At 52.6% G+C, this 24,682-nt stretch overlaps 1 protein-coding gene across 1 annotated transcript in view; it reads right to left on the bottom strand.

Annotated features, from left to right (window-relative positions):
- Positions 1-5,776: 5,776 nt before the first annotated feature.
- ASAP3 (ArfGAP with SH3 domain, ankyrin repeat and PH domain 3) overlaps positions 5,777-24,682 on the bottom strand; it is a 65,357-nt gene continuing 46,451 nt past the window's right edge. The window contains 13 exon segments of the mRNA XM_030538727.1: positions 5,777-6,985; positions 8,370-8,492; positions 9,671-9,842; positions 11,524-11,821; positions 12,344-12,587; positions 13,460-13,567; positions 13,890-13,957; positions 18,249-18,364; positions 19,408-19,493; positions 22,346-22,526; positions 22,977-23,071; positions 23,523-23,656; positions 24,119-24,306. Coding sequence (XP_030394587.1) covers positions 6,911-6,985; positions 8,370-8,492; positions 9,671-9,842; positions 11,524-11,821; positions 12,344-12,587; positions 13,460-13,567; positions 13,890-13,957; positions 18,249-18,364; positions 19,408-19,493; positions 22,346-22,526; positions 22,977-23,071; positions 23,523-23,656; positions 24,119-24,306 — 1,888 coding nt within the window. The 3' untranslated portion in view covers positions 5,777-6,910.

Here is a 24,682-nt window from a genome sequence, read left to right on the forward strand (position 1 = left end):
AGCAGCCACACTGACAAAACACTTGGCTAGGACCAGAGGGGAGCAGGAGCTGCCACCAGGGCATGGGAATTTTGGGAACAGAGCTGGGGGAGGGGCTGTCTGTGCACAGCCAGAGCAGGGCATGGCCTTCACTGCTTCTGAAGGTCTGAATTGTACCAAACCCCCACCTGGTGGCAGGCTCTGTCTATCGCTGGGCTCGTGGGTCTGCAACCCCAGTCTGGAATTTCCCCCGGAACCAGCTTGCCACACTGCAATGGATCTTCTAGTCCAGGATCCTGCAGCAGACAGAAGCCAAGGCCCAGTGCTTCAGCGAAAGGCCCCAGTGCAACCCTCTCCTATTGAGAGAAGGGAAATTTCTTCCTGACCACAGCTGGTGACCAACATCTGCCCTGAAGCATGAGGGTTTGGCGTTGTGTATCATTTTAGTGTAGCTCAGGGAGCAGACTGTTCTTATTCAAAGTAGCAGCTAATCCTTTCAAAGAGCCTATTAAACTAATCATCTACAGCAGCAAGTTCCAGAGATTTATATTATTTAACAGCTCAGGGGGTTATAGCTTTTTAACATATTGGATAATTGTAAGGCTAATAATGACATTGCAGCACATCGCACAAACTACAATGCCCAGAAGGCATGCTGGGCATGTATCAAAACTGAAATGGTTCAGATGTCAGGTATTTGGGCTTTTTGAAGAAATAAATCCAAAATTTCCTCAAAAAGCAGACACCTTTTGTGAAAAAAATAATTTAGCCAAGAACCCAGTTTTCCATCTAAAAGTTTTAGGGGAAAATTTTTTGACTAGCCCTGGTAATTAAATCCCATGCTTCAAGGCACAAACTGATCAGCTGTGAGGGGTCAGGAAGGAATTACCCTGCACTCCACAGCCAGTGTTCCACCACAGGCCAACTTTGGGTTCTCCTAGCTCCAAAGCATAAGCTTGCCATGTAGACAGGATGCTGGGCAGGGTGGTCTGATTTAGGAGGGCATGTGCTATATTTCTAAACAATTTTAAAACAGCATCCCAGCTGAAGAGCCTAGACCAAGTGGCCGATTTTGCTGATAAAGCTCAAACTAAGGGAGCTTTGCAGAACTAAGGGGGAAGAGATTATATATGTACATACGCATGTGTGCAAAACAGAGAGAACAACTAGCCAGGGGTTTTAGACAGTGCCGCTAATTCTCTGGTTTGACTCCCCCCCCATGTTTATTTTTCAAATTCAAGTTCGTAATGACCCTCCAGGCTGAGTACAGCTTAGGTAGTTGGAGGCTGCCAGGTTCTTCACACCAGCCCAGGGGAGGGGAGGTGTATGTATGAGATGAAAACCCATGCCATGCCTTAGTGCTTAAAGAGGCACAAGGAGGTAGCCTCAGGGATCAAAATGTAAGGTTTCTTTTATCAAAAGGGGAGATCAGGCAGGGGTGGGGGTGGGGGAGGGCAGACATATGGGGCTAGAAACATTTTCATGTAGCAGTTCAGGGGGGAGGAGTTAATAGGTTGCTGCTGTGTTGAAAAACAAACACTAGGCTGCAGCCAGAGAACCAAAAAAATGAAACTGACTAGAGAGGCTAAAAATGAAACTGATTAGGAACAGAAACAAAATTAGGAACAGAAAGACATCTGTTTGATGTACAGCATTCAAGCCAAGGGAACTGCAGAAAGAAAACAGCATCAAGGGTGAGAATTAAAGTCAGATCAAGGTTTTCAAAAAACAAGGTTTTCAAGTCCACAGATAGAAGTGGCCTAATTTTCAAAAGCACTAAGGGGCCACACCCCCACTGAAGTCAGTGGGCAGCTCAGCATCTTTGAAAGTCGGGCAGCAAAGGCAAAGTCTGTACTTGGAGCTGGGAACGATACCCTGAGCGTGAAGCGCCGATGCACCCTTAACGAAGAGGTTAACTCGGATTCTCCAAAGCACTTGAGCTCACTCTCAAATCTCATTGAAGGGGACTCAAAACATGCTTTGCTGAATTGGGGCCCTGGGGTCCAAATGTTGAAGGGTAACTAGTGATTTTGGGTGTCCACCCTCACAGACCTCAAAAGGGCTCCCGATGTTCAGAGGGTGGGTACTTAGTGGGTTTTTTTTTTTCAGTTCTGCCCCATTCATCTGTCTCAAGTCAGATAACAGGCATGCAAAATTGCTAGCTGCTTTTGAAAATTTAAGAGCTGAATGTTGGGGATTTTAGTTTTAAAATCTCAGTCAAGATGTTCAAAAGTTTTTCTAGGTGTAGCATTCCATGGGGCTATTGGAAAGAGGATTTGGTATCATTTTAAAGATGAGGCGTATCCCTTTAAGTAAAGTTATACCTGCCCCATCTGTAAGTCTTTAGTTTTACTCCCGAGGGTAAATGCAAAGTACAGCCGAGCAGTCCTTTTCCGGGTTGTCAGGAAAGCTGGGTATAAAATGGCTGATCCAAATCTAAAAAAGCAGGTGGGAACACACACAGAGTTGCTGCCCTGGACGGGATCCCTTATGCAATTTGACACCAAGAATTATACGGAGAGACGACTCAAAAATTCCTTCACGTATTTTCATCTAGGAGGCCAAGGGGAAGGATTCCGCGCCTTCCGCGACTTCCAGGAAAATAAACTCACATCAGCAGGAATTTAACCGGAATATTCACTAAAACAAACCCTTTACTTCGGTCCAATTGCAAATGCATCGTAAGAAGAGAGAGGCTGTCTCTTCAGCCCTCCGCTCACACACCTTTGTGCTCAGATGCTGCCACCCACAACCCGTGCTTCGGGGACAACGTGACTAGTAGCAAGGTGCTGGGTGGAAGAGTTGCCACATCTTTATAGCTAGATGGGAGAGTCCACCAAGGACTCAGCTGCTGTAGGAAATGGTGTTGATGGTACCTGAGGGGCACTCTGACCTCAGAGTCAATACTGAACTGACACCCCATGAGGTGCTGTCACAGTGGAGGGGATATAGAACCACTCAGGGGCATCAGAAATCCTCCAAGAGTATCCCAGCCCAATTCCCGCTTCCAACTCCAGCCTATTCCATTCTGCTTCCCTCTCTTCGCCTCCCCAGTTCAAGAGAAGACAATATGCATCCCATTCCTGTCTTAAAGTGCTGTGCACTGTTAAACAGCTGCCAAGATTCCACTCCAGAAGTGGCTGCATTTCAGTTATGGGTGAAATGATTTCAATACCTAGTGCGTCCAGCGCTTTGGGACGAGGCTTTGTATTACTACGATATTATTATTAAATGTATATAAATATTCATATCTCACCCGTCCCTGGACTGTCTATTAAGACCTATGGAAAACCACTGTTGCAGTCACATCACACACAGAACCACTCCCACTTACCAAAAAAAATCAATTTTATTAGAAATCGGAAGGGGGGAGGAATAAAAAAAACACAGAGACCATCTTGAGATTAAATATTCCACTTAAAACCCATTGACAATTATAAAACGTAACTTGATCACAGGGGACAACAAATCACGAAGGAAGCTCATATGGGTCAGAAGCATTGGTCCCAGTAAACCATTGCAGAAGCCAACCAAACAAGCACCCCACCCCCTTTAAAACATATTCCTGACAGAGGCTAGAATGAGTCTCTACATAACCATTAGACCCACAGGAAAGGAGCCAGAGGCAAAAAAAACCCAAAAATCCATACATTCAAAGCAGAGATGGGCCTATGCCTGAGCCCCAAAATTACACTCATCTCCCTTCCTCGCCATAACTTTCGGCGGTGGGGTCCTCATCAGATCTGAACCGAAACCCAACTAATTAGGCACCCCGGGAGAACCACGGGGGGGGCGTGTCTCTTGTCCAGCCACCTCAATCAAGAGCCTTCTTTCTAGTCATTGCACTCAATGGCCTCTCTCTAGGTCAGATATGAAGCCTGCCCAGCATTATGGGTGGTTGAAATCTGGACCCGAATCTAGCTGGCCTACCTCCACTTCGAGCCCGGCACTACATGAGCGGGCCAATAGAGACCTCTTTCCTATTTATAAAAAAAAATATTTCACAGTTTCAGGGTTAGGAAGAAGGTGGGGAAAGCCACTTGACAAACTACCTTTTCCTTCTCTGTGCCCATCAGAACACCACGGTCTCCTGCTGCAGGAGATTGCCTCTTCCTATCCTGCTATAGACAAAGGCGAGGGGACCAAGGAGAGATCCGGGGACTGGAGGACTCCTATTAGGGTCGGGGACAAGGCATCCATCTGGCTCCTTTTATTTCCTTCAAGTATTTTCCTGTAAGAGAAAGGGGATGGAAAGCCAGATCGGAGCCAAAGAAACAGAGCAGCCTCCCAAGAGGAGGAGGGTCTCCATGAAGCAGGAGGGTGACGAAACCCACAGGATGGAAGATTCACGGAGACGCCAGCAAAGCCTCATCTCTGAAAGCAGGAAACAGACAAAAGCTGAAGGCAGATGACAGTCAAGTCACAGGGGTTTTTAGGGGTGTGTGTGTAAACCTTTGGGCTGCAGGGATTTAACCCCTGGTGTAAATTGGTCTGTGGGTCAGGTCTGACCCAGAATGAGCCCTCTGCATTACCGAGCCCCTTCACTTGATTTGCAAAATGGAACCGTTTCTAACCCCTTTTTAAAAAAAGGGGCATCAAGGGCTGGGATGATTTCGTTGGGGATTGGGCTTTGAGCAGGGGGTTGGACTAGACATCTCCTGAGGTCCCTGCCAACCCTGATAGTCTAGGATTCCTTTCTGGGCTTAAATGCCATTAAAGAAAAAAATCATTTCAGGCATGCAAGCAGCAGCCCTATTGAAGTCAATAGTATTATGAGGAGGTATCATGCTAGTTGTGTGCTGAGCTAGGGTGGCCGTAAATGGTACCTGCAAATTATGTAGATGGGGAAATGCAGAGATTCAGAATGACAGGCCAAAAAGCAACTGTCTCAATTTACTTTTAAATAAAAGGAACCTGAGAGTTTGGAGCAGTCTGGGAAACACATGAACAGAATTCACTGCTGGGTGACCTTGGGTAAATCACTACCCCGCTGTGTGCCTCAGTTTCCCCATCGGTAACACTCATCTCCTCTGTACAGTGCTTTGAGACTGAATGATGAAAAGCGTTAGGCATTGTTATTAAAGGGCAGGGACGGTGAACACACTGAGGCACACCAGCGGTATTCAACCAGCCCTGTGCCAACACTAGGGGCAGAGAGGGGTCGTTTCCGGAGGAGGAGGAGGCAGAAGAGAATGGGATGAAGTGGCACAAAAGGGGGAATTTAGGCAGTGTCCGAAGACAACTCTCTGACATCAAAGAGCAGCCCAAGGGAAAGAGTAGCCCTTGAATCAATGGAAACACCACTGGAGAATCTGCTGCAGTGAACCCCCCTGCACTAGTGCACCCCCGTGGTGGGGGAGGGAACAGTCTGGATTTCTAGGATAACACATGCAGCGCTAGGAGACTTGCTTTTTATCCTCCCCTTATTGGCCGGGGCCAGTTATGCCAGGGTTAGAGAGAGAGAGAGGCTCCTGTACGTCTCCAAGGTGTAAGGTAACCCCCCCCTTCCCCCCTTGCGCAGCATTGCTCATTGGCTGGGGGCATTGTGGCGGAGGCCAGGAGAGATGCCCAGCATTGGCGGGTCATCAGGACAGGGGTGGCTCCAGGCCCCAGCACGCCAAGCGCGTGTTTGGGGCAGCATGCCGCGGGGGTTGCTCTGCTGGTTGCTGGGAGGGCAGCAGGCGGCTCCAGTGGACCTCCCGCTGGCGTGCCTACGGATGCTCCACCGGAGCAGCGGGACCAGCGGATCCGCTGCAGACACGTCTGTGGGAGGTCCACCGGAGCCGCGGGACCAGAGAGCAGCAGAGCACCCCCTGCGGCGCGCCGCCGTGCTTGGGGTGGCGAAATGGCTAGAGCCGCCCCTGCATCAGGACTTCATGGAACGGCAGGACACGGCCCATCCTCCACCATGTGCTGTATCCCTAGGAAATAACAGGGAGAGCAGCGCGCCCTGCATGGCCGCGTGAGACCGTTTCTAGTCATCCACAAGGGGCTGGCAGCCATCCCCTGGCCTGACTCACGGGGGTGGGAACACCACCACAAAGTGGGGGACCTGCCTCCCTCTTTCTTTCCTCCAATACAGACATTTGAGCCAAGTGGCGCTTCGTTCTTCCCTTTGCCCAGTATTGGAGTGCTGGAACTCCCGGCTCCCACTTTTATCCCGGGGGAATGTGATGAGAGGTGTCCAAGCCCAAACTGAACTCCCTTCCCCACCCCTGCCATAACCCTACCCCTGCCACAAGGAGGAGATGACCTCCTCGGGGCCCACAAAAGTTACAGAGCAGACAAATGGCTGAAGCCAAGGCATGCGGAGCGGAGAGCAGGCACAGCAAGGCTATCCATTCTCTGTCCATTTCCGAGCGAGCCGTGGTCCCTATCGGCTCCTCTGGCCCTCCTCATCCCCAGCTCTGCAGGAGGAGGCTGCAAGTTCCACCAGATCCTCAAGTCTTCCCCGTTGATCAGCTTCTCCCTGACTGAGGCAGCGAAGACCGTGATGGATCCCGTTGTCCGGCTCATCTGGCAAGCTGCAAGAACTGGGGTGAGCTGGCCTGGCTGGGGGGTGTAGAGACACACACTGGTCCTGGTGCGTGGGGTGGGTGGGATGCCCGGCCACCTCTCCATCCAAGAAAGGGAACTAGTTTGGGTAAAAAGGCTAAATGGACCAGCACACAGTGGGAGGATGGGAGAGAAAGTCCCTACTCCAAACCCTCAACGCAGTACGTGTCCTAGCGTCCATTACCCTCAAGGTCCAGACTGGAGGGTGGGAAGGGAAGCAAGAAACAGGCCTCTGCTCCTGTGATGCCCTTGTGGAGTTGCTGGAGCGCAAAGTCCTGCCACCTTGGTGGGGGGACAGTGAGCGCTCAGCCCTGCCCCCCCCCAATGCTCACCAAGAGCTCACGCCGGCTCCGAGGGGAAAGGAAAAGCCAGCCAATCACTCTTGCAAGAGGTAGACGGAGCTGGCAGGGAAGACGCCCGTCCTGGAGCCATCTCCTTCAATGAAGCCGACCTGAGAGACAGGGCAGAAGGCAGCAGATGAGAGCTGAGAGGTGCCAAGGGGGGCTCCCGGCTCAGAGGGTGCAGGAAGGAGTTGGAGTGCCTGGGTTAGAGAGCTTAGAGGGGCGGGGGGAGAGAAGTGTGAAGATTCACAGATATACAAGGCAGGGGATGTTGCACCCCAGGTGGGATCCTGAGACCACGCTTCTCTGCCCCCAATACAATTCCTAGCTGGGGGCTGTGAGGAGGCGACTTAAAGTGCATCAGCTCTGCCCCCCAGGGACCAGAGTAGGGTTGCAACTTTCTAGTTGCACAAAACCTAACACCCTAGCCTCACCCCTGCCCTGAGGCCCCACCCCTTTCCCAAGGCCCCTCCACCCACTCACTGTATTCCCCCTCCCTTGGGGGGCAGGGGATTGGGGTTCAGGAGTGGGTGAGGGCTCTAACTGGGGGTACCTGGGGTGGGGCCAAAAATGAGGGGTTCAGGGTGTGGCAGGGGGTTCTGGGGTAGGGGTGTGGGAAGGGGTGATGGCTCCGACTGGGAGTGCAGACTCTGGGGTGGGGCTGGGGATGAGGGGGTTGGGGTGCAGGAGTGGGGCTCCGGGGTGCAGGAGTGGGGCTCCAGGCTGGGGCTGAGGGATTCAGATTGTGGGAGGGGGCTGCGGGTTGAGGCAGGGGATTGGGGTGCAGAAGGGTGCTCCAGGTTGGGGGGGGGGTCAGGGCTGGGGCAGTGGATTGGTGCGTGGGCTTACCTTGGGTGGCTCTCAGTCAGCTGCACAGCAGGGGAGCTAAGGCAGGCTGCCCGCCTGCCCTGGCACCATGATTGACATGCCCTGGAAACAGCCAGCAGGTCCGGGTCCTAAGCAGGGGAGAGGGAGCCAAGAGGCTCCATGCGCTGCTCTCGCCTGCAGGCATCATCCTCCCCGCACCTTCTATTGGCCGGTTCCCAGCCAATGGAAGTGCAGATCCAGTGCTCGGGGTGGTGGCAGCGCGCGTAGACCCATGGCCTCCTGCCTAGGAGCTGGACCTGCTGGCCGCTTCCGGGGTGCAACACGGTGCCAGCCAGGCCATGCAGGGACTAGCCTGTTTTAGCACCGCAGCCCCACCAGACTTTTAATGGCCCAGTCAGTGAGCTGCCAAGATCCCTTTTCGAGCAGGCGTTCCGGTCGAAAACCAGACACCTGGGAACCCTAGATCAGAGGGGTCCGTGGAGAGGGGAGCAGAAGCATCCCCTAAACATTAATCTAATCCCCCCCGGGCCCTGATCTAGCACCCTCCTAGGGGACTGCAACAGTATGAGAGCAAATCCCAGAGGAACAAGAGCCTCAGCCCCAAGGCTAGAACCGGGGTCTGGGCTCCCCAGCAGTCCAAGGAGTCACCAGAGCAGCAGCACTCACCCAGCTCTGCTCATCCTCCTCCCGGGTCACCACGATCACCTCGCCCTTGGAGAAGGTCAGCTCCCGGGCCCTCTCCCCCTTGCAGTCCACCAGAGCCATCACCCTCTTCTGCCTCACCTTGGCCTGTGCAAGCAAATAGCACATGTCTGCAGAGTCCTGGCTCAGGGGGACACCTGCTGCTGAGGCTCCCCCAGGTTATGCTTTGCAGCAAGGCATCACGGGGGGGGGGGGGGAGGGTGTCCATGGTGTGGGGGCACATTGGGTTAAAGAACCGTGCCACTGCCTGCCCCCCACTTCTCCAGCCCAAGCCTCTTCCCCTCCACCCACTTATCAGTTCTTTCACCTTTGCCCACTCCTCCCTGATCCAGCCTTTCCCAATCAGTTTGTAGCCACAGTAACAACCGTGCCCAGAAGATTCTCCGCTCAGCCTATGGCCGTTGCAGCCAGGATTTCCACAGCCCCAGAGTAATGGGCGAAGCACCTGCTCCACAAACCCCACGGCACATGAGGATTTTACTCCCTTTGAGATGGTAAGTGCCCCAGCCTCATCCTCCAAGGTAGGCCCAGCAGGATCAATTTCTTTTCTCCCGGGAGACACGCAGCCAGCCACCAGCCCGCCCTTCGTTAACAAGCCACGCCCATCTGCAGCAGTGAGGACCAGCCCCCACATCTGGAATCGCTCTGAGGGCCACCATCTTAACGGACACACAGGAGAACTGAACTGGGGACCTCCGGATCTAAACCTGGGAGGGCAGGTCTACATTACGAATTGACAGCATGGCTGGTGAAGACGCTCTAAGCTGACGGGAGAGAGCTCTCCTGTCGGCTTAACACCACCACCTCCGTGAGAGGCAGTAGCTGTATCGGTGGGAGACGCTCTCCCGCCGATATAGCACCATACACACAGGGGATTAGGTCAGTTTCACTACGTTGCTCAGGGAGGTGGATTTTTCACACCCGAGGGACGTAGTTCTACCAAAGTAAGTATGTTGTGTAGACCAAGTCTGAGTCTCTGCAATTTGAGCTAGAGAGAGACAGATCCATATCCCCTGTAGATCAGGGACACGTAACATACACTGATCAGTGGGTTACAGCTGCACCCTTCATCCCAACAGGAAGCCCAAATCAGACGGGGCCGAGCAGGGGGATGAGCACATACGTTGGAGCGGGAGGGAGTGATCACAGGGAATTTCACAGCTGACAAGGGAATGTAAGAGTAGCTGGGGAAAAAATAAAAGACACAGAGACAGGCAGTGAAGCCACAAAGAGACAGGGACCAGCCCCCTTCCCGTGTGACTTACCGGAGCAAACCTCCTGGGCACGGGGACAGGGGGAGCGTTCTGCACTGGACTCGGAGCCTTGCTGGAAGGCAGGTCCTCGGGGCAGCCAGAGTTTTGTGGGGAGATGGCCAAGCCGGAGGATTTCCCCACTGAGCCGCCGCTGATCCGCCGGTAAGACCGGGTGCTTTCTGAGCTGAGGACAGAGGGGTTGCTTCAACCATCAGGAAGATGGGATGTGGTTTCCCACCCTCTCCCACACCACGAGACCCCAGTGGACTCCCCTCCAAAGCATGGATTTCTTCTAGCCAATGGTTTCTTCCACAGAGCCCCCCACCCCCACCCCTTCCCCTCCACAATGGCTTTTTCTCCCTTCCTTCAACCCCAGCTCCTCACTAAACAGCACCAGCTGCAGGACTGCACAGCAGTGCTGGAATCAAACAAGCCGCCAGGTGTGACGTTACTGACAGAATCTGTAACCATGTAGATCGCTGTTGCAACCACTGTTATAGATTTGTAGCAAATATTGTACAAAGATTGTCGTGTAAGGTATCTATGGAAAGGTTATGACTTTCTGATTATGATTATGCTATCTGTATGGGTGTATCATTTTTGTAGTTGAAGTTATGAATTTTGGCTCTGTACTGTTTGTGTTTCAAATTTGTGCTATGCTTCTGGGTGATACCTCAGACAATTTAGTGTCAGCTCTGCCTAGCCTGCTTGATGGCCCATTAAGGGCCATCAGCTATACAACTGACCCATTGAGAGAAGGCAGATACACCTCGTGACTCAGCAAGGTATGCAGGGACATGCCTATGGACAGAACTCTAAGGTTTTTTCCTTGCCATGTGCCAGAACACTTGTATTTGGAACAAAGAAAGAGAGGCCACATGACCAGAGACTATAAAAGGCAGCTGCCTCATCTCCATCTTGTCTTCAGTCCTGCTTCTTGCCTCTGGAGAACCCTTGCTACACTGAAGCTTTGAACAAAGAACTGACTGACCCATCCCAGATGTGGGATGTACTCCAGAGACTTGATTTGAACCTGCAGTTTATTCTATCCTTGCTACAAGCCTGAACCAAGAACTTTGCCATTACTGTATAACATTGACTCCATTTAACCAGTGTTAGCTCTCATTTGTATCATTTTCCTTTTATGAATAAACCTTTAGATTTTAGCTTCTAAAGGATTGGCAACAGCGTGATTTGTGGGTAAAATCTGATTTGTATATTGACCTGGGCCTGGGGCTTGGTCCTTTGGGATCGAGAGAACCTCTTTTCTTTTACCAGGGTATTGGTTTTCATAACCATTTGTCCCCATAATGAGTGGCACTGGCAGTGATACTGGGAAACTGGAGTGTCTAAGGGAATTGCTTGTGTGACTTGTGGTTAGCCAGTGGAGTAAAACGGAAGTCTTCTCTGCTTGGCTGGTTTGGCTTGCCTTGGTGTGCAAAGAAAACCCAGCCTTGGGCTGTGACTGTCCTGCTCTAAGCAATTTGTCCTGAATTGACATTCTCGGTTGGGTCCCAGCAGAATCAGCATCGTTACACCAGGGGAGCGATAGGGCTGAATATTTGCAATGATATGGAAGTTGCACGGACAGAGGGTTTCGCCTGTTTCGTCCCTTTCCCAGGAAGAATTCCCCACGTGGCAGAAAGGCACCCAAGAGCCAAACCCTGGATCGTTTGGCCCTTGGGGTGCAATCTGGGCTCCTCTTGAGCTGATCAACGCCATCACCTCTAGCAGGTTGTGCAAACCCCCCGTCAATGGTGCAAAACCCTGCCGACGTAATCCAACACCTCTCCCACCACTAGGGGGCGCTCCTATCCCACAGGGGGTCCTCTTCTCAGCCACAGGCTCCGGGCTCCACTCCCTACCTGAACTTGACTGGGGTTATTTGCCCCTGTTCCAGCGACGTCCCAGCAGCAGGCTGCTGGGATGTTGTCTGACTGGTCTCCGACGTCCTCCGCTGGCTGCCACTCTCTGTCTCTGAGCGGGTTTCCCAGTAGACCGTGCGTCTGGCTTCCGGGGGGCTTCGGGAGGTGGACGGCGGCCGGGATGCACAGCCGTCCAAGGTGCTGGGAGCGCTGGATGTGGACAGATGTCGGCAGGCAGGTGCCTCTGACAACGCAGAGGACTGGGGCTCAGAGGCCTGACGCGGGAGCTCTGGGCGATCTGGAACAGAGGGTACGGAAGCTCAGGAAGTGATGTGCCCCAGCAGAGAGCTTCCCCATGCATTTGTCAACCATCCTGGGACATTGCTTGGCCTTTCAGTGCCATGTGGTCTTTGATTTCCCACTGGGGAGCGGAGTCATGGCACTCGTGACCTGTAGAGCTCTTTCCAGGAATGGCCAAGCCAGTTCAGAGTAAGAACCAGCCGGGACCTTCTCCCCAGCCCGAACCTTCCCCCAAACCTCAGCTGTATTTGGGATCCAAGAGAACTAACAACCCTGATTATTCTCCAGTGTCCGGGCTGCCTCCACCCTTCCTGGGCCAGCTGGTCCCAGAGTCCCACAGGCCTGAGGCAAAGCAGGAAGCTTGGCTGGAGGATAAATCCTGTACTCAATAGGTACAGCAGATCTGGGCTAGGACCAAGAGGCTCAAAGATGCAGCCAGTCCTAAGAGCTGGATCCTCAGAGCTTTGCTCTCACCAGCACTACCAACCTCCCTTGGCCTGGCTGAGGGGGACAAGCTCACCTGCTGGGCTCTGCCCCGGCTTGGTTCTGGAGCCGCCCCTGGTCGAGTTTTTGATGGGCAGCGGTGGGGGGATCTCCTCGCTGTGTGACCGCCGCTGGATGGGCCGCGAGGGGACCAGGATGGTCTCATAGGTCTTGTTGCTGATGTCCATGCCAGTGCAGCTCCACCGGTTCTGGGGGAAGAGGGCAGGCTGGCCCGTGGTTGGGGACGACGTGGACTTGAAGGATCGTTGCAGCGGGCTCAGCTGAATGAGGGTGGAAAAAACAACCACTGCTTCCTTGCTGCTGCCCAGAGACTCTCAGCAAAGCCACCCCTCTCAGTAGCTTGGTACCCATCAGGTAGGTGCTGAGCATAATCACCTCCCCACTATGTTAATGGAACCTGGCTCCTGCTGCTGTTTGTTCTGCCATCCAGGTTCCTCCACTGCTCTTGGCTTGATGTAGCAATGTGCAGGGCTAGTGGGCAAGCCAGAAATCCAGACTGGTTTTGGGGAAAGTTTGGATCCTGGTTCCCGTGAAGCCAGCCAGCTGTGCAACAGACTGCGCGGTAGGGTGGGGTGGGGGAAATCTCTTTTATTCTCTAGGAAAGGGAACTCTTAAGAAGTGGCGGCCTTGGTTCGCATTTGCTGATTTTGTTTTGTGAGGTAACTGTTTGTTTCGATCGCGCTCTCTTGTTTCCAGGGGGGAATCTCCGTTCTCTCTCTCAAATAAACCTGCTTTGGTTCCATTACACATTGCGGGTGTGACACAGGGGCAGTGGTTTAAGGGAAAACGAAGGCCCCCTGCTCTCTGGGGGCAGAGCGCCAAGGATTCCTGTGAGTAGCCAGCGTCAGGGGCTGGGTGTCACAGTCGAATGCTTCTAAGGGGACTCGGGTGCCCGGAGAGGAATGCTCGAGAGGCTGGTGGCATTAGAGACCTGCCATCCAGTTACCACCAGCAAGATTTCCTCATGCTAGAGGCAGCGGACTCACACTGCTGGGGACTCCGAGAACCATCACAAGGGTAGGAGTCCCACTTGCCCCTGCAGGGAGGTGGCCTTGGGCCTGGCAGGAAGAGCTCTGCCCCCAGCCTGGCAGAGACCAAGGACGCGCGCACGCGCTGCCCGGGAGAGTAGTACCTTCTCCTCCAGCTCGTCCTCGCTATCGTAGGTATATTCCTGAGCAGCCTCCCAGTTGTACTCCAAGTGCACCTGCAGGTTTAGCTTCCCGGCCTGTGCCTGCGCAAGCTGCCAGAAATGTGGGGTGCGAGGGGAAGATTCAGCTCCTCGGCAGAGCCCTGATCTTCTCCCATCCTGCATGCCCCCAACCCACCCCTCCCCCACAGCACCCCTCCCCAAACTTGCCTCCCTACTCTGCCCCGTGGCAGGAGTCATCTGGGCTCTACAGCAGGACCCTGCTTCCTCCCATCTCCAGCCCAGGAAAGGACCTCGCCCCATAGTATGCCCACCTCCATCCTTGCCCCATCCCCCACCCTTACAGCAGATCACCTCCCCTCTCCCCCCGCAGCAACCAGCCTACGTTACCGTGAGCACAAAGCGCTCGACCTACCAGCTCTTCACACTCGAGGTGTTTGTGCCTCCTTGCTACGTCCAGGGCCGTCTCGCTTGCTGCATTCACTAGAGAGGAGGCCAGGGCTGAGTTACCAGGCTCCCCCTGAGAGCACCCCTCGCTCCCGCCCCCTCAGGGAACCCCCCAGCGCAAAGGGACCAATGCAGATCAGTGAGCACCGAAGCCCCACTGAGCCATCGCTCCCTGAATCGGACAGGGCCCCAGATCTGACCACCAGGCTCAGGGCCGTTTCTGTGCTTGGACTGCCGTCAGGAGCTGGCAGGCAGAATTAAGCCAGCCTGCAGTGAACCCAGCTCGTCTGCACCCCCATAACACGCTCCAGTGAGTGGGCAACTGCACGAGTTTGCTCCCGTTCCATTCCACTCAGCCTGAGTCAATAACTAAAGCCAGGCAGGAAACGTGTTTGAGATTTTGTTTAAAAAAAAAAAAAAAAAAAAAATTCCCCATCCCGAATCAAGGGGGAAAATGTTGAAATCTTAAATTTTCACAGACTGAAAACCCAAATAAAATACTTCAGATTGAATCAAGAGAAATGTTCTGATTCTCTTTTGAGCTTTTTATAAAAAGTGTTTACTTTTTTTTTTAAATGCAATAAATTAACTTATATTTCTGAACAAAATAGGCATCCAGACCCAAAAATGGAATTTGGTTTAAAAAAAAATAATAATAAAATGCAACGTTGCAACTTTCAAAACTTTTTTTTGAAACAAGAACATCAAAACCATCCCTTTCCCACACCTCGTTTTGGTTTTGACAAATTGTCATTTGCCAATGAAAAGGAGTTTGCCGAAAAATTCTCACCCAGCTCTATAAATAAGGCTCGTCTCTCTAGATGATCTGGGGGACCCTTTTGTCCCTAAATTCTATGACTCGTGAGCAACCTTCCAGCCCTCAACAGGAGTGGAGGAAGCTCCCTAAAATTGCGGGCACCAAACCGACATCCGAACTCTGGCCACACCTCTTCCCCCCCAAGGCCCTGCCCCACCTCTCCCTCCCCCCGCCCCGAGGCCCCACTTCACCTCTGCCTCCCCGTACCCAGGTCTTGCCCCCAGCTTGCTCCTCTCCGCTGCCTCCTCCCCATTGCTTGCAGCCAGTAAAAAGTGATGGGACCATGGCCCCCTGGCTCCCTCTGTTCCAGCAACCCTGACCCTCAAACTATGTCTCTAGATCTGAACTTCACAGCTCAGACCCACCTCCCATGTAAACATTTCCCCCTATTCTCACACGTTCACACAAATCGCCACTGTTTAATACTGTTTAAATTGATGTTAATAGTAAAGGATTTAAACAATTTAAATGGGGGAGGGCTGTTTGTGTGGTCAGCATTCCCTTCCACAGCTGTGTGGTCCAGGCCAGGATTAGAAACACCCTGTCTGGAGGGAAATAAGCAGCACAGGCTAGCAGAGAGAACCACAGGGTCTGTCTGTGTCCTGCAGCCTCACTAAAGAATCTCCTGTATAGTCATTCCATCTGAGTCCTGGCTAACATGCGAGAAACGATCTGGGCTTGTCTACACCCAAACCTGTACCTCTGTGACAATAACGCTGTAGCAGTGTGGTCGCTGCAATCATGCTGGTATAAAAGGCGTTCACGCCAGCCTAGCCATTCCTCTTCCCAAGTCGGGATAAGCTATACCAGTGTAACGGCACCAGGATACTGATATAACTGCGTTCACACTAAGGCCTGGTCTACACTGGGGGGAATAGCGTAGCTGAAGTCGACGTATCTTAGATTGAATTCAAATTACTTCGCACCCTTGCAGCGCTGGATCAATGGCTGCAGCTCCCCCATCGACTTTGCTTCCACCTCTCGCACAGCTGGAGTTCAGCAGTCGACAGGAGAGCGATCAGGGATCGATTTATCGTGTCTACACTACACGCGATAAATGGATGCCCGATAGATAGTTAGATTGCTACCTGCCGATCCGGTGGGTAGTGTAGACGTACCCTAAGAGTTGGATCAATTGAGCTATTTTGGTAGGAAAAAAAAATCATACCCCAATCTGAAATAGTTCAGCTAGTACAAGAATTCCGGATAGGCCCGACTTTGGGACTTGTCAATATACCAAAGTTACACAATTTTAGCTATCCCAGTGTAGTTAAAGCAGGACAAGCCTCATAGTGTGGACACACTTATACCTATACAGCTGTGATCATACTGGTCCTCTCCAAGAAGGGAGATAAGCTGTACCGGCATAAGGCACCTTTATACCAGTATCACCAGGCTAGGGGTTGTGTTGGTCTAATTACATCCCTACAAATATATCCCTAATAGTATTAAACCAGTACAAGAAGTGCGGGTAGACCAATTTTAGTGCATGTCTCCCTCTAGGGTGACCAGACAGCAAGTATGAAAAATCAGGCTAGGGAGTGGGGGTAATAGGAGCCTATATAAGAAAAAGACCCAAAAATCGGGACTGTCCCCCCCCCCCACACACACACACACACACTTCACTGCAGAGTTAACTCAGGTGATCAGTACCCAGGCTAGCCTAACCTGGGGTGTGAGCAGCCTCACTGCAAAGCCCTGCCCGAGCTATTGGGTACATCTTCACTGCAATAAAAAGGCCCCTGGCCTGGCCATGGCTAGCCCAGGTCAACGGACTCAGGCTCATGGGGCTATAAAATCAGAGTGTAGACATTGGGGCTTGAGCTCTGAGAGGGCCCAGCAAGGGGGGAGGGTCTCTGAGCCTGGGCTCCAGTCTGAGTGGGAACGTCTACATTGCTATCTTTAGCCCCGTAGCGTGAGCACCGAGTCAGCTGAGCCAGTCTCAGACTGGTTGGTGTAAGGGTATTCTTTGCAGTGTAGACGCAACCTGCGACTTCTGGGAGCAAATCCCATGGTTCTTTATGCTGCAGTAAACTGAGCCGCTCTACCATTCTTTCACTGGGAACCGTGGGAGAACTTGTCTGCCCTTCTAGGCACATGGGGGCAATTGTTGGAAGGCACTGGAGGACTCTTAGCACTCCAGGGGTTTAGCCTGCATCCATACTGCAAAGTGGGAAGGTTGCCCTTCGAGCCTGAGAGAAAGCAGTGCCTGGGCTAACGCGTGAGTGTGAGTAGGGGGGGATAACACCCAAGGAAAATGCCGCAGCTAACTGTGAAGTGAAGACACAGCCATATATTAAAGCTCACCAAATACACACACTCCACAAAGCAAGCTGCTTGGTCATTAACCTCTAGTCTAATCAATGATTAAAAAAGAAACCAAAAAAAAAAAAAAAAAAAAGACGCTGAAGGGGAACAGAAAAATTCCTTAAATGTTTCGAAGTCAACAATATTGAATAAAGTGCAAGGTATTGTAAGAGTGGCATTAATTAAATGCTAAGTGACAGAATTGGGAATAAGGACATTAGACCAGTGCTGAAATTAAATGAGGAATTGATTGAAAAGAGTCATATTAAATTCAGAACACCACAGTACAAGACTGATCACTGCACAATAGCCTTTAAAGATTTTACACTGATTTAAGTCAATTAAAAGTTTAAAAACTAAAAATGTTACAAAACTGGTTCTGACTAGGTGTTAGGAACTCCACGATGGTGGCAAATATGGGTTAGCTTCTCTCATACACACACATACAAAACCAGTTTGACATGGTTCTAATGTATAGAGAAGGATTATGCATAACCTGTTAGAATAAAAACAAGGAATCATTGTAGTGGATAGGGCACTGGACATGGAGTCAAGAGACCCAAGTTCTATTCTGCCACTGACCTGCTCTGTGCCTCAGTTTGCCCATTTGTATCAGAGAGATCTTACTTATCTCCTCCCTTATTCCTTAGTTAATAAGGTGCATGAAGACCCTCTGATGGAAGATGCTGTGTTAAGCACAAGATAATCTTTGTAGTTTTTCCAGTCTCCCTGCAGGGTGGAATGTGTGTTAAGACAAGAGACAGAGGAAGGATATCTAGTGGTTAGGGCATTAGCCTGGGACTTGGGAGAGCTGGGTTCTATTCCCTGCTCTGCTACAGACCTTGGACAAGTCATTTCCCTGCTCTGTGCCTCAGTTTCCCCACTTGTAAATTAGAATACCAGGACTTCCCCTACCTCACAGAGCCATTATGAGGACAAATACATTACAGAGTATGACACGCTGAGATACAACAGTAATGGGAGTCAGTTAAGGACCTAGGATAGAGAGAGACAGACACTGGCTGGCCCCGGCCCCTTTGTTCTGCCATAAAAATTTTGGGAGCAATCCAGATAGACCCATTTTAAAATCTGTTCCGCTTTCCCTCCTCCCACCACAATTCCATAGGGCTGGAGCATCGCATGGCTTCCCCTCCAAGCTCCCTCTGGCTGCGCCTCTTGCCCGATCTGCCCCACGTTCCCTACCTGTGTGTATGGCTGCTTTCCCTTTCAGCAGCAGCTTGAGGCAGTTGGGCTGATTGTACTGAGCACTGTAGTGCAGAGCCGTGTTCCCGTCCAGAGTTGCCTTGTCCACGTTCCCCCTGCACAGTCAAGCAAAGGCAGCTGAAGATGCCGGCAGCAGCAAAGAACTGTGTCAAACATCTCGCATGGGAGAGACAGCGCTGCCTAGTTGGGGGTCTGGGAGTCAGGAGATGTGAGTTCTAGTCCTAGCCCTGCCACTGACCCGCTTGAACTTGGGTATGTCACTTCCCCACTCTGTGCCTCAGTTTCCCCATCTCTAAAATGGGGAGAAGGCTCCAGCCCTGCCTCTTGTGGGGGATTGGAGAATCAGTGACACTGAGATCCGTGTATGAGAGATGCGCTGCTAGTCAACACCAGAGAGATTTTTGTTCCCACACAGGGGGAACTATGGCAAGAGAGTCCTTCTCCCTCCCCAGTTCCTGACAACATCGTTGTTCTCCACATTCCTTCTAGTCCGGCTTCATCCTCCTCGTGCTGAAAACGAGGGGCACGGAATTCAAGCTGGGGTCTCACTGGAGGCACACTAAGAGCAATTACCTCTGTGCTCCATTGTATATACGGCCATGCAGCCAGCCCATAATTACACGGGCCAGTGGACAGCTTACTGGATAGACCTTATGGCAGCCAGTCTAGGTCTCTCTTCCATCACCCCCAGTTTCCAGGCATCTCCCCATTCCCTGCACCATCATCTGCCTTTTGAATTAGTCCTTCCCCCCACAATTTGTTCTAAATCAAATCTCTGTTATTTTCTGCCCCAATTTCTAACCTCACTTGGTAGCCTTGGATTAATCCTCTGGCCTTGCAACTACTCCCATGTTAGGGTCAGCGGCAAATCCCACCAGCTTTCTGATTAACCACCTTAAAATGCAGGTGATGAAGGCCAGACCCAGCAGAGAATACACCTCCAGTGGGTCTCCCAGGCAGGAGAGCTCGAAGTCGCATGGATTTTTCAAGTGGAGCCTCCCCTCCCAGTGTTGACCAGGCCTGCACCTGCTTAGCTTATGAGACCTGACATGTTCCCAGCCCAAGATGCTATGGATGTCAGCCTGCTGCCTGCCAGCCTGCTGCCTGCCACCTGCCCTCCTCCCTGGGTGAGGCTTACCCATTCTGAATGATGAAGTCCACCAGCGGGAGGGAGGACTTGTCTGCATAACGCACAGCCAGGTGCAGAGCCAGCTCACCCTGGTCCTGTCACAGAGGGAAGAGGAGAAGCAAAATTAACCCTCTCTCCACTACAGCACAGCTTGGCACGGCACATTCAGTTCACAAGATAACATAAGAACGGCCATACTGGGTCCATCTAGCCCAGTAGCCTGTCTTCTTACAGTGGCCAACGCCAGGTGCCTCAGAGGGAATGAACAAAACAGGCAATCATTGAGTGATCCATCCCATCATCCACTCCCAATTTCAGGCAGTCAGAGGCTAGGGACACCCAGAGCATGGGTTGCATCCCTGACCATCTTAGCTAATCCACCAATGGCTCTATCCTCCATGAACTAATCTAATTCTTCTTTGAGCCCTGATCATGGCAACGTCCCAGCAGGGATTGTGGGTTTGATGGCCACTCATCTCCTGAGAACCCTGCAGAAGACGTGTCCTCAACCCCAGAGATGAGGAGGAACATCTGGTGTCGCTTAGCGTCAACTGCCGAGGCAAGGGACAGCAAGATCCAAGGAAAATCCTGTCTGGGCCTTCTCAGCTGTGAGCTGCTCAGAAGGGCTGGTGGAAATTTTTCCATTGAAACCATTTATTGATGGAAAATTGGATACTGACAAAATGAAAATTTTCCATTAAAAGCGTCTGTTTTCAAGAGAAAATTTTCAATATTTCATCAAACAAGTCAAATGCTCGAAAAAGTGAATATTTCAGTTCGGATAGCCTGCTGTGGTGCCTCTTGGGAATTTTAGTCTGGTTTCTTTAGGTCATCATTCTCCTCTATAAGCCAGGTTTCCCAGCTGAATTACATATCCCATGATGCATCATCAGAGTCCCCAGCCATGGTGTAACTGCCTCCACTTGCCATGAGATAGGCCCATGATGCATCATGGGAGAATGTAAGTCTAAGCAGGGAGCCCAGCCTATAGAGGAGAATGGGAGCCCAAGGCACTCAAAGTACAACTCCCATGAGGCACCATGGCAGCATTTCAGAATCAAAATTCCAGTCTTCCATTTCTTTTTTTCTCCCACCAAACAACTGAACTTTACAGTGGAAAATTTCAAAACATGATTTTTTTTTTCCATTTAGTCAAAATTTTCCAAAGCCCATTTTCCAACCAGCTCAAATGCTCAGATCAAACCAAGATCAGCAGCGTTAGCAAGTCACTTCTTCACGATGCTACGTAGGCAGGAACTCTCACTCCCCAGCAGCCCCCTTTGTGGCGTGACTCTCTATCCCCAGCTCATCTGCAAGGCCCCTATCCCGTCCACTTCTGCTGTGTGGCTTATAGTGAACCTAACTGACTTGTATAGGAGTCAACAACAGAACTGTTGTTTCCTGTCCCCTAACCTGTCTGTCTGTCCATTCTCAGCCTATGACCCCCGTGGGGCAGAGCCTGTCCCTCTGCATGTATTTGGAAAGCCCCAAGCACACAGCAGGTCCCAAAAGAAATGGCTAATACATGGCAGAAGTAGTACTTGGGGACAGGACCAGCTTTAGGAACTGCGGGGCCCGATTCGAATACCCGGCGGCGGTCCGGGTCTTCAGCAGCACTTTGGCAGCAAGGGGTCCTTCCCTCACTCCGGGTCTTCCGTGGACCCCCCCACCGCCGGATGAGTAAAAGAAATTTAGAAGGCATGTAAGGCACGGGGCTCTCAGACCGGGGTGCAGCGGCCAATTCCAGGGAATCGGAATTGGCCTAAATCCCGCCCTGCTTGGGGATCCTTGGGTGGAAGTTAGAAGACCCTGTTTCACCTTTCAATGCCCCTGTACAGACAAGAACAGCCACATGTCACTGGCATGCCAGCGGCAAGATGCTGGGCTCCACGCTCTTCCAGAGACGCGGATTTCAACAGAGCAGGAGAAACAAGAAGCTTTGAATCCACTTTGGATACATCTTCCCTCAAGCTGCAGAATCACACGGTTCAAATCCTCGCCACATGCTCCAAAGCTTCACCCCACCCGTTTTAACCTGACCAGTTTCCTGCCATTGCAGGGGCCTCGGGCATTGGTGGCACCTTCGTCTCTCCTATTCTCTGCCTGAAGGATGCACCACTTTAGCTTCCTGAGGACTGAAATGCTTTGGGCTTAACACAGGGGCGTCTGGGTGATATTTAATGGCCTGCGATATACAGAAGGTCAGACTAGATGATCAGAGGGTCCCTTTTAGCCTTAGACGCTCTGAAACTCATCTAAGCCAGCGCTGCAGCAACAGGGTCTGCGAGCTGCACCACAGCATGGAGATGGGGTCACAGCTGGCGTCAAGCATGAATCACACGGATTGTAGAAATTCAGCCAGCACGGTGTGAGTGACACCATGCAGGACGGCGTTGCCAGCCAGCCCCATTTATGGTTTGCATTAGCGTAGCACCAAGGAGCCCAAGGCACGGACCAGGCTCCTAGCGTGCCAGGCGCTGGGCACAAGAGCAGTGCCAAGGTTTCTGACGCCCTAGGTGGACAGCCATTTCGCCGCCCCCCCACAGCCCCAGTGGACCTACCGCAGTCATGCCGGCGGACGGTCCGCTGCTGGAAAGGGTCCGGTGGAGCTGCCGCAGGCATGACTGCGGTAGGTCCGCCGGAGCCTTTAGACCAGCGCACCGCCCGCCGGCATCACTGTGGCAGCTCCACCTGACCTTTTCCAGCAGCGGACCGTCCGCCGGCATGACTGTGGTAGGTCCACCAGACCCGCGTGCCGCCCCCCCCGGCAAAAAAGCGCCCCCCAAAAATTCTGGCGCCCTAGGCCATTGCCTAGGTCGCCCAAATGGTAGCGCCGGCCCTGGCTGGGCAAACGCAGAACAAACGGTCACTAATGGCTTCTGCCCCAGACAGCTGATAATCCAAGTACAAGACACGAGATGGCTACAGACATGCAAGCAACGCTCACCTGGCTGTCAGGGCTAGCAAGGGGTTTTGCTAGATCGTGCCCCTCCGCAAAGGCTTGTAACAAGGCAAAGAGATCCCGGTTGCGAATGGCTTCCCAAAGCCGGTGCGGCTCATCCTTGCCGGCTTTCTGGACATACTTGCGCTCCATGTATTTGGCCACGATATATTCTTTCCTGGCGCTCCTGCAGGCGGGAGGGAGGGAGCTGGGTCAGCGAGGTCACACTCACACCCACCCAGCCTTGCTGCAGATTTCTGAGCTGAGGCAAAGTCAGGCATGCCAGACCAAACAGATCTCTCCCCATCCCCACCAGAAAGGAAAGGCATGGCTGGCCCTGCAGCACTGCTAGAGAGACAGACCGTCACCTCTGGACTGAGTCCTCGGGCTGGTGGATTTTGGACAGGAGGCCGAGGAGCTCTGGATTCAAGCCAGGACAGGACAAAGCAAGAGTAGGAAATACACCCCCGGACAAGGGATGAGACAGCAGGTCGGGTTTGGAGGAAGCTATTTGCTGATGGCCCCACCTAGAGGAAGGTGCCACCTCCACCCTCCTCCCAGGTGAACCCATGAGAGCGAGCAGGTCTGGGTCTGACACACACCCCCTCATGAGCTCACTCCCCCGTGTCTTACTCACATATCACTGCTTGACGAAGGCTTCAGATTCCCCTGCGCCGGCAGCGTGGCCTCCATGATTTCATTAAACCGGGCGTTTCCAATACTGACCGCCAGCTATGAACGAGAGGGGGGAAAGCAGCCCCATAAGCACAGGTGCTTCTGTGCCTGAAAGCCCCGTGGCTTGACATGCCTGCTGGTTAGTAGCGTTTTGCTTCACACCCCGGAGAAGGCAGAAACCCCAAGAGAAAGAAGCTAAAGGAAAACTATAGTGGATACGTTCATCCTTCCCTAGAGACGGGTTGAGGCGAAGCCACATTTCAGGGCTGGATTCAGGAGAATCTGTGAGAGGACCTTGCAAGATCTCTGCCGTCTAGAACGATGGGAACCTTTGAAATCTAGTCCGAGTGTCACAAAACAGACCGGCTCTCGATCTGGGCTGCACTAGGCTTAGCTTTCATGGCCATGCCTATGAATTTGGGGCTCTGAGGAAGGGGACGGAGTGCTAAGGAGAAGCAGAAAGGAGGAGCAAGGAGACGGAGGTCCCCTACGCACAGGAGCTGCTTACCAGCAGTTCAGAGGTGCTGAGAACGTCCAGGGTCAGGGACTGTATGCGGGAGTAGTGCACCCCCAGCTCCCGGTGAATGCCTGAGCACTCAATACACGTCAGGATGCCCAGGTTGGTGGAGAGCCACGTAGGATCTGCAAGGAAGCGGTACAGGGCCAGTGAGCAAGCTGTGACAGCCCCCCGGCGGCACATCCTTCCCCACATCCCTGCCTGACTCCTGCACTCTGGCACCTCCTGGCCCATTGCAGGTCGGCCGCTTGGTCCTTTTCTACCCAGATCTCCATATGGCATCACTGGAGAAATCCCTCACCTCCACCCTTGCCCCGGGATCGCCACCACTCCCGCCTGGCATCCAGCTTCCAACAACAGCCATGTCCGAATGCTCACAGGCTCACGCCATGTCCAACAAGGCCACAGAGACGGCGTGCACATCCCGGTCTGAGCCAGCAACGGGTTAAAGCCAACAGGCAAAGCAAAGCTCACAATGCCAGTGACGTGACCAGTGCCAGGCTAAGGGCACCAGGCCCATGCACGCTCTGAGACTGCCCCTTGCAACAGGGCTTCACGGCATCAGAGCGCCCCCATCACCGACCTACCTGGGGCCCCGCAGTCACAGCACTGCTTGTTGCCTGGCATGCCCTTCACCTCACCAATGACCAGCTTGGTGAGCTCCTGCAGGCCAGCGTCCGTCACCCCCCTGGCGGAGGCCGCACAGCCGCTCAGGTCACCCTTGAAGGCATTGCTGAGAGCTTCATCCTTGCTGTTCTGGAGCACGGACACCCAACTGGACAGGGAGGAGGAGAGGGGAGATGTCAGACAGGGACCCAGGCAGCGAGGGACAAGTGGAATGGAAACCGAGGGAGGGATCACAGGAGGAAGAGAAACAAAAAGACTTTCTAGGCTAGAGAAACAGTACGGTGGGTAACGGGTCCCTGCCTCTGTGCAAAGCTCCTATCTGGAGCACAAAAGGCACCGTAATAATACACAACAATCCTGAGCACAGTTCCTCAGCAGATCTCAAAGCACTTTGCGAAGCAGGACAGTATTATCCGCCTTTCATACAGGAGGAAACGGAGGCACAGAGCAGGGAAGTAACTTGCCCAAGGTCACCCAGCAGGCCAGTGGCACGGCCAGGAACAGAACCCAGGTCTTCTGACCCC

This window comes from Gopherus evgoodei, chromosome 20 (genome assembly GCF_007399415.2).
Source record: "Gopherus evgoodei ecotype Sinaloan lineage chromosome 20, rGopEvg1_v1.p, whole genome shotgun sequence".
NCBI classification, from domain to species: Eukaryota; Metazoa; Chordata; order Testudines; family Testudinidae; genus Gopherus; species Gopherus evgoodei.